Source organism: Sylvia atricapilla, chromosome 15 (assembly GCF_009819655.1).
Source record: "Sylvia atricapilla isolate bSylAtr1 chromosome 15, bSylAtr1.pri, whole genome shotgun sequence".
Classification (NCBI taxonomy): domain Eukaryota; kingdom Metazoa; phylum Chordata; class Aves; order Passeriformes; family Sylviidae; genus Sylvia; species Sylvia atricapilla.
Genome location: NC_089154.1, coordinates 1,343,090 through 1,353,124, shown reverse-complemented (window position 1 = coordinate 1,353,124; position 10,035 = coordinate 1,343,090). Strand labels below are relative to the sequence as shown.

General features: G+C 43.2%; 2 protein-coding genes across 2 annotated transcripts in view; both read right to left on the bottom strand.

The window, feature by feature from the left end:
- Positions 1-1,117: 1,117 nt before the first annotated feature.
- On the bottom strand, positions 1,118-4,532 carry BHLHA15 (basic helix-loop-helix family member a15). The gene is made up of 2 exons (XM_066329687.1): positions 4,452-4,532; positions 1,118-2,564 (listed from the first exon to the last, which is right to left on the bottom strand). Exon 2 carries the CDS (start codon positions 2,526-2,528, stop codon positions 1,995-1,997), a length of 534 nt encoding a protein of 177 aa, XP_066185784.1. The 5' UTR covers positions 2,529-2,564; positions 4,452-4,532; the 3' UTR covers positions 1,118-1,994.
- A 1,490-nt stretch (positions 4,533-6,022) lies between these two features.
- The window catches only part of LMTK2 (lemur tyrosine kinase 2), a 41,638-nt gene continuing 37,625 nt past the window's right edge, over positions 6,023-10,035 (bottom strand). The window contains exon 14 of the mRNA XM_066329685.1: positions 6,023-9,998. Coding sequence (XP_066185782.1) covers positions 9,970-9,998 — 29 coding nt within the window. The 3' untranslated portion in view covers positions 6,023-9,969. The remainder of the gene's footprint in view (positions 9,999-10,035) is intronic.

Here is a 10,035-nt window from a genome sequence, read left to right as displayed (position 1 = left end):
ATCTTTAGGAGCAGTATCAGCAGACTTGGTTCTTAAAGTGCAGTCCTTCATCAACAGCACTGTTAAAATAACTGGATTTTAAACTTGCTGGTTCCCTTTCCACCAGTGCAACCAAAGAGCAGTTCAAATGTAACTGTCCCACAGAAGCATTCCAGGGATGTTTACTAGCTGCAAACTCTCAGATAATGACCTTTAAAGAATTCTACAAAAACATTACCATAATCTTGGTCATCATTTACTGTGTGAAACACAGCCACAGTTTGCACTGCCCTAGAGAGTGAGAAATAACCAAATAACATCTCTTACCTGAGGAGGTGCTGAGTGGAATAACTGAAAGAAAAGGCCTTGGTGTTACTGACTCACTGTAATCCGTGTATAAATACACTGAGGATTAATTTACCCACAGGAGGCAGCTGGTGAATGGAGTAAGATCCAGCACTGTAATGATAAACTAAATCTCTAAGAGACTCTGCAATTCTTTCATCAACACTTGAGTACAAGAAGGGCTTAATCACATTTATTTTAATGTGAAAACAGTTCAACAACTAAGAAAATTCCAGTTGAGGCAGGATCCAAATGTTTTCTCCGCTAAGGCAACCACCCGTATAAATGATGGTGTTGTTCTACATCACAGCTATGGATTGCTGTGGTGGGGAAAGGTAATTCACATCCCTTACCAGCCTGTGTGGGAAACCTCCCCTTTCACTCTGGGTTACACTGCCATCCCTTCAGCTGTGCTGCAGCAAACTACAAACACGCTCCAAACTGCACAGTGCAGCACAGTCCTTTAGTGATGGATCTGATAAATCCTTCCTCAGCCCCCACTCCTCCTTGGACAGCCCTCCTCTGCAGAAAAAGGGCCTCCCCACAAACCGTTATCAATCCTAGTGATGCATGAGGTGCCAAGGGCTCCCTGTGCCATCCCAGCACAGAGCAGCAGCCCCCTGCTCCATGGGACACGGGGGCTCCATGGGCACCACACTTCCAACTGAGGCCACTCCAGCTTCACGTGCCCCAGGTATGAGAACACAAGACTATTGTATTCTCTGAGAGTTCCTCAGTGACATAAAACTTTTTACCCCAGAAGGGGATAGAGGGAAGGGAAAAGAAGAGGTCATTTTCCTTTTTGAAGAATTTCTGCTTCATTTATTGTTTTATAGTATCAGAATCTAACACTAACCCAGAAAGAACCTGACCACATCACAGGCTTCATTAGGAAATAATTTAAACTGGCCAGAGCATTTTCTAACTTAAGACTATACTAAAGCATTCTTATCATTGTCTTGGCAAAAGTAATTTGTCCCTTATTTATTATTTGTATTATAATGGCACCCAGACTAAAGAAAATCTCCATGAGACCAAATGCTCTGGAAACACAGATCAGAACTGTCCTTACTCTAGAGAGCTTACAATCTAAGAAAGCTTTGCAGATGTTTGCATGAACAGATGTTTTTACTCCTTGCAAGGTTCAAAATTACCAGGGCAGATCCACAGAAGTTGAATGACAAGATAAATGTTCAGATTTGGTGACCAATTTCCCAAATGTACCACTTCAGTCACCACGTCAGTCCAGTGCTGTCATCAGTTTTAATCTTCTCTTCAGCACTGTAGATGAGTCATTGAAAGGCTGGTGAACAGAGCTACAGCCAAGATTCTCAACAACCTCCAAGGAACTCAGGCAACACAAACCTTAAAGGCTCCACTCCACTCCAGGCTAATTTTCAGAAGTTACTAAATCACTATTTTCAAGTCAACTCCAGTGTTACAGGATAGGTTTCCAGACCCTGGCACACCACACAAACACATTCCTTATGCTCTGAAAAATTCTCAGGGTTTAAGGCAACTTTTCAATGTGCCATATAAACTACAGCCGTGAGTGTTACCTGTTTGTCTTTTTAAGGGAAAAAAAAAAAAAAAGAGACTGGAGGCAAAAAAAAATCTATTTATACCTCTAGGTAATGACATGTATTATGATGTAAGAAGGAAAGTAGTAGCTAGCAGTTGGTGTTTTGGCTGAAGTTCTGAATCTGTGTGGAATATTTCTGTAGATGTTCCTCACGGTCATCCTCCCCATGCTGCTGTTGATAATGCTGGTACAGTTTGGATCCCCGGGCTGCCCCCATCCCTTCTACCGCTGGAAAGTGTCCGTTGGACATATTGAGTATAATGGAGGTCAGGGATTTAATGTAATTTTTGGCCAGCGTGAGAGTCTCTATTTTGGAGAGCTTGTTCTCGGCCCTGACGTGAGGGATGACCTCCCGCAGGGCCTGGAAGGCGTTGTTCAGCTTGTGCATCCTCTGCCTCTCGCGCTCATTGCTCTCCAGTCTCCTCAAGAGCCTGTCCTTACTGCCCCAAGGCCTCTTGGCTCTGCCTGGGGGCCTCTTGCTGCTCTCCTTGTTTCCCCCACTCCTCCTTTCTGTGTGGCGCAAACATTTCCCCAGTTCCTTTTTCCTCATTGCTGGCTCTTCAGAAAATGCTTCTTTGTCAACGGTTGGCCTTTGTTTCTTCCCTTTGGTTTTAGTCTTCATGGTTTGTTGGATGGACCGGTATTAATTATCAATGTGCTGCAAAAACATAACAGCAATATTCAGCTGGGAGGAGAGCTTGCAGAGGGAGCAGAGGGCAAGTGGATGGCGCCAGTGAAATAAAGATGCAGTGAATCACCTACTGGTGAAAAACAGATGCCTCTCCTTTCTTAGAAATAAGCCTCAAAGCAGAGAGACTTTTCCTTTATCACTACGTAAGTGAGGATGGTCTCCAAGCTGATCCAGTCTTTCTGCAGAAAAGTGAACCACAACTCAAAAAAATATGCAGAGTACAATAGTCAGTCAGGTTTGATAACCCATCACCTCTGTTTGATCTCTTATGCTGCTGTTGTCTGCCAGCTCCTCACTACCCCATGGTATAATAGAACCATGCACCAATGTACATACACTGGCTTTGGGGGGGTATTAGACAGACTCCCAGGTTCTTATTCAAAGTAATTTCTCCTTGAACTCCTGGTAGTTGGTTTTTGTAGGCACAAGTTTCCACTGTGAGAGGAGTCCACTAGAGGGAAACATGGCACACTCACAGTGAGAAGCTCTGAGCCAGCCACGTGTTTTCAGGTGCAGCATTTCTGTGTTCTGGGCTAGCCCTCACCACACACACATACACACACACACACACACACTTCCCACAGCAATCCAATAATGACAGGGCTTAATTGCAGTGACTGCCCCAGATCAACAGCAGCACAGAAGGCTATTTTCCAAGTTACCCAAAAAGACACAGAAATGTTCCTTCCTCTGCATTAGATGACAGCACTGATATTTTACCCCCCTCAGCCCATATTCTGTGCCCACACTACATCTGAAGACAATAGCACCACAGCAACCCCGCCTCTAACACCAGTGATCACTGTTACTAAGAGACACTCCTAAAATACGTTCTTTCCCCAGTCTTCCAGTTCATGTAGCTATAAAAGGGTTTAATCTAAATAAAATATATTTTACGCCGATGCTGTTGTGTAGGAGCAGTTGGTGAACCAATAAAAATGAAGGAAAAAACACCCTAGCCCCAGCTGTGAGACTGTCCCAGTATAAAACCTCAACCTTAGGTGGAGCAGGTGGTGGCAGGTCCCAGCTGTGCTGTGGTAAACACCACCTGCTGTCTCGTTTCTCATTGCTTTAAAGCCACGTTCAGCTGCTGGGCTTGCACAGTGCCTCAGTTCTCTGCCTGTCAGGACATCCTGGCCATCCCCAGGTTCCTTACTACCAAAGAGGCAACTTTACCAAACAGGACAGGAATTCCCAAAAGAGCTGGGTTAGGGCAGCACCCAGGTGATGACAGCTGAAAGACAGCACCAAGCAGTTTGTGTTATGGGAGCCTAAAAAAATGCTGGAGACACACAGGTACCTTCAGTGAGAAAACAGGTCCAAAGGCAAGCACCACGTTTGTTCTAGACCCTTTGTGTAACTCTCTTGGCAGAAAAGGTACAGCTACAGGACAGCACAGAGGAGAGGGAGCTTCACTGCCCAAGCACAAGAAGCACTGCTGGGGAGTGCTGCTGCTTGGAAAAAACAGCCCACGGGACTTGGTGAAGAGGGGGCTCATGGAGGCAGCCAGGAGAAAGTTGGAAGAAGATCCAAGAGAATGGAAGCTTCAGCCAACTGTGAGAGCAAAGTAGTTTTTAAACCTGCAGGCTGGAAAAAGCAAATGGGGTGTCAGGGGATAACAAGGTGCCTAGCTGGCAGGTTTGCTCTCAGACTGCCACTGCTGTAACCCGGAGAAGCAAACAGAGCCGCAGGAAGGCGATATGAGAGTGTGCAAGGAGCAAACAGATTGTGGGGGATTCAGGAGCAACAGACTGGAGCGGTCAAGAGAAACCAAAGAGAAAGAGCAGCCAAATACCAATGCATTTCACACCATCGGCAGTCTACCAGGGCTGGCATCCCTCTTCTGTGACTTACCACTCCACCAGCTGCTGAGAAGGTGTCTGGGGCCCAAGTGGCACGGCGGGTGAGACCCTGGGGGGAGGCAGGAACAGCAGCAGGGACCGTGGGGGCAGCAGGGAGGGAGCGCAGCGTGTCCTCCGAGCGAGGCAGGGCGTGCGAGCAGCAGCCCCGAGGGGCGCAGACCCCGGGCAGCCCCGGGCGGGCACGGGCGGACACCGGCAGCCCCAGCCCCGGGCGGGCACAGGCGGGCACCGGCAGCCCCGGGCGGGCACAGGCGGACACCGGCAGCCCCAGCCCCGGGCGGGCACGGGCGGGCACCGGCAGCCCCAGCCCCAGCCCCGGGCGGGCACAGGCGGCCCCAGCCCCGGCGGCCCACGGACACGTGGCCTTAGCGGCGGGGGCGGGCCCGGCCGGGAACACCGCACTGCGCCGGCAGCGCACGGGCCGGGCACGGCCACTGCCCCCGAGCGGGGCTGCCCGGGCTCGGGGGACACGGGGGACACGGCGCGGGTGTCACACACGGAGCCAGGCACTCGGGGGACACGGCGCGGGTGTCACACACGGAGCCAGGCACTCGGGGGACACGGGGGACACGGCGCGGGTGTCACACACGGAGCCAGGCACGCTGTCACCGCGGGAGCGGTCGGCCCTTCGGCAGGTGCGGTGGCCCCGGCTGCAGGAGGACACAGCCTGTCTCGGCTCAGTTCTGCAAGTTGTCACTGCACCCGTGTGCCGCAGGCTCATAGACACAGCGCTGCCATCGCTCTGAGAACTCCTGCTCATAAAGATTGCAAGTTCTCCAACTCTTTGACCATAAGTTCTGTATCGGGTGACCGGTTTAGTGCCATGGGATCTTTTGCATCTGTTCTCATTAACGACAACCACCTTTGGTGAACTTTCAGCCCAGCAGTTATATTTTACCTAGTGAAGTCAGGTCAGCCTGTATCAGTTTGTCACGCCCAGGTGACAGCAGGTGCCGTGTGTGCTGGGGGCTCCCACACGAGGCTCAGTCACTGTGGCCACGGCTGCCCTGGGCTGCCCCAACCCTCCCGGGGGCAGGGAACAGCAGCCCCCTGCTCCTGCCCACCCAGTGCCCAGGCTGGACAGCACTCGGCCAAGGAGCCCCCGGACACCGGCACTGCAGGTCTCTACCTGCTGACTTTGGTCCCTGCAGCACACGCACTTACACTGATAAAACCCAGGCAAGTCTTCTAGGAAGAACTTCCATGAACACTGAGAAAACATCATCAACTCGTTTTCTGAATTTATAAATTTCAAAATCTCCATTCTTCCTACAGATCTTTAATTCTATGATTAAAAGCAAAATTCAGTATTCAGAATGACACTGTTTCTGTTTTAATTATTGCTTCTCTACTGACTGTGTAAGCACTTTACCTGCAATTTTCACAAGGGTGATGACACTGGAAGAGTTTAAAGGTGACTACACTATTTAGCGTGGACTCATCTGCTGGGACTGTGGCTTTGAGCTTTTGCAACTTTCTCAACCTCAGGAGACTAATAAATATATCTTACAGTAGAACTACACTGCTGGCATCTGTTTAAAAATGAACAAACAGACAAAGAGATTATAAATATATAACTGTATTTTATTTTTAATATTAAATATTTTTAAATTACAAGCAGTTTCTTGAATCACACTATGCATGATAATCAATATACAGTAGAAATTACAATTTAAAAATGTACACAATTTAAAGACATTTTGACCTGAAATTTCATTAACTATGATATATTGCCATAAACCTCATACCTGTATTAAATTACAATAGGAAAACCTCATACCTATGATTTTGTTACATAGTTTCTCATTTACAAATAGAATTGAACATTATATATACACACACATCAGTACCATTTATCATTTAAGTTACACCTACATCTGTGCAAGTTCAAACAATTTCATAAACAAAACTAACTGTAAGTCATATTCAAGTTTCTGAAAAACAGGCTGCTGGTATTACAAATACTTATTTTCAATAAGTTTATATGATGTTTGACTCTCCTCTAGATTTCTTCCCATTTTGTACCAAAATCAATAACATGTATGACTTAAAGCTGAAGTAATTTTTTGAAGTAACTCCGTTCTTATTTAAGGCTATTTCTTATAAGGCTAATGTACTTGGATTCCACCTTTCACCAACTCCAACACAAATAGCCAAGTCACTGACACCTGACAATGCTGACACTTTAGGATAGTGCATAACCATAAAAAAAAGTCTACCAACCAGCCTCCTCATGAAAGATTGAGTATTACATAAAAATCTGCTAAAAATACTGATAAAAAGAATGAGGCTTAAATGGCTTTCATTAGTGCATCAACAAGGATATGAAAAAAAAGAGTTAAATCTGCTCATTTCCATGACCATGGCAATTTCCATCAATGCAGTTATACACAGTGTATCTGCAGCTGGAGGATTTAGGAGAGTACAGGTGTTCCCACTGAATCTGGACACTCTTGTTGCTCCCTTGGCTTATCACTACAGATCCTTATGTCCAAACAAACTTCTTTAGGTGAGAAAAATCAGATCTTTTTAATACCTTTAGTAGCCAAATTGAGACAATGCCTTCATTATTCAAACAATCCAGGTATTCTACTAGAGAAGGAATTAAGCTGTAACCAGTCCTCATAATAAACCATTGAAAATAGATACATGTACTTCTAAAATGGAGACCAGGCTTAAGTAGCTAGTGCAAGAAATTACATAGAATGTAATGAATGATTTGGAACAAATCCCCTCATTAGAATGTAACATGTTGGAATTAATGATTCATCATCATTGTGCCACTTGACTGCCAGACAGATATCTAAGTATTGCTAGTAGTTGATCAGATCTTTAAGTATCATTTTTTACCCAAAAAGCTAGTTTATATTATTGCAATTCAGCCTACTGGAGTACTGAAATTTAAATTTAAGTGATCTGAGGTAACTTCAAATATTTATTTCTCTTCATGGTACAGCTAAAAAGGACATTAATGTCATACACATCTAGTTTTGGAAAAAATGCTCCTTTGGCAATTCATTAGCAATGAGTCCATTTGGACAAAGGAGTAAACTTTCACCTCCTGTGTAATATTTTCTTTAAACCCAGGTAAAGAATAATAATTTATTTCCCTTAAGCAAAGGAAATTCCTGATGTACAAGATAAACATCTGATTTTCTAAAATTACAAGAAACAAAATGCACAACCAAATTACAACATTTCGGAGCATAAGCTTTTATTTAACCCAGGACTATCTTTTAAATCAAATTATTCAAAATTAAGGCTCAACTCCAGGTCTGACAGGTTTTTTACCATGCAAGGCAGACAAGCCCACATATTCTTTGCAGACTATTTTATGGAGTTTCATTCTTACTATGATGAGAATTAAAGACAGATGAGATACCCTAAATCTAGCTGTATCAAGGAGTTTAATGTCGGAATTATGGAATTTCTAAACAATAGTTTGTGCCCAAGGTCTATTACCAACATTTAAAAATATTTAAAAATATTTTCAGTAGTGCACAGCTCCCTTAAACCCTCTACAGTATATACTGTAAGCCTGTATTAAGAACCACTTGACTTTGCCTTCTAAATAATGTTTTGGAAAAGGTCCATAGGAAAATTCAGTTCCTCACTTCATACTGAAGAACAGTTCTGACTAACTCTGAACCTGAGTGCCTCATCAGAAAAAGATATCTCAATTCATTGGCAACTTCAAACATGATAATTAAATCATTCCCTTTTAATCAGTATGAAAGCCATTCTGGTTTAAGGGCTAAATAATATTGGAAAAAAAGCAGTTAACATATTCCTGCCATTTTTAAAACATACTTAAAAATTAAAATTAACACAGAGGTATACAAAAAAAAAAAATCACACATCTGAGAATATCTAGTCCTCCCATCTCCATACAATGAAAATTCTCTGGTGACTGGATCTGGACACAGAGCACTTGGACCACCATTTTCTCAAGCCCTGCCAAAACAGCCACTAAAATACAAAGTACTTCATATTTCAGTGCATTTGTATTTTAGTATAGGTAAACAAATACAAAGCCAGGTAAACTGTTCCTATCAGTGTTTCCTACAGATCTGAACTGTATAAGGCATTCCAAGAAGTCAGGGATTTCTTTCTCAATTGAACTCACTTTGGAGCAATAATTAAGGATATCTTTTTCTGAGCAGTTTAGAGGATTAAATCAGATAAGTGCATGATAGAGCAGGAGGGTTAAGCCCCCACACTGTCTTCCCTTCCCTACATGCTTCAGAGCAAACCTATTGTACTGCAGCCTTTGTTCAGGATGCATTTCAAGATGTTCCATGGAGTTCTGCAGACATCTTAAAATGGATCTGGCCCTAAAATGGGTGCCAATCTGGGCACTAACCATTAATCAAAATCTTAATTGTCATAACACCACCGAGAGGTAGGTTTACCACAGGCCTCTGAATGGAGCCCGATCTGCAGTCGGCCGAAGAGTGAGCTTCAAAGTTCACAGAATGCACAACTGAAGGGCCAAGTGTACCCAAATCCAGCCTATTGAAATTAGTCCTTTTATAAGATTCATGAATCCCAGAGTTTTGTACAGCCAATTTTTCCTCTTCTTTCTCCAAGGCAGAAATTGTAGTAAAAACTGGAAGGCCCTTAATTGTGATATAGTCAGATGCTATTACAGTTTAAGCAGTCAGTAGGATCATATGTAGGAATTAAGAGACATTATCTCTTTCATTTTAAAATTCCAGAGTATATCATATTCTTTTCCAGTTTCCTATAAAACATGAACACTAACAACCATTCTATAACCATTATCATTTTAGAAATGGTACTGAATCTAAGATTTCAGCAAGTCTAACATAATACTCAGAAGTTATGTACGTTTTACAAGTACCGTGCATAGCAAAGGCTACAAAAAGGACAAATTAAACTGGATAACTGGGCCAATTCAACTTGTCTTATTTTCCTTGAAAGATTTAAGATTTTGATTCTGTACATCATCAGGAAATAAAGGAAGAATAATCCATAGTGCAATTGTAATAAGCAAAGTAATATGTAGTGATATCTTTTTGAATAAATATGGCTCACTACTGATCAACTATCATTCATACAGTTCCATCAACACAGCCACCTGTTGCACAGGACAGTTATACACAATTCTACAACAGGTGTATGTTCAAATAGATAATGAACTACATGGAAAAATATAAAAAGAATATTATACAATCTCATACATAAACCAGACCGTAGTGTAGTTGCTTTACTTAAGTTATCTGAAAAATACTTCAAGTACTTGAAAACAGCGGCAGAATCGTCTTTCAATGAAAAGCAAAATTGCACTGATTTAAAAATACATTACAAAGTTAAATACACATTCAAATTAATGTCCTGATTTAACATTGCTTTCAGTGTTTACTTCCATTTCTCAGTACTTCTTGATTACCTGTGTTTCTCCAGGAGAATCCAGAGTTTAGATAAAGAAGTTTCAAACACAAAGTCTATGTGTTTTATGTACGGAGTCCAAGCAAGTTCAAATTCATTTAATCTTTTTCTCCATCTTCACTGCTTCCTATTAGTAGAGGAAAGGTCATAAGATACAGTGAGAT

Coding starts and splice junctions, on each gene's coding strand:
- BHLHA15 (XM_066329687.1), bottom strand. CDS start 2,528: ATGAAGACTAAAACCAAAGGGAAGAAACAAAGGCCAACCGTTGACAAA.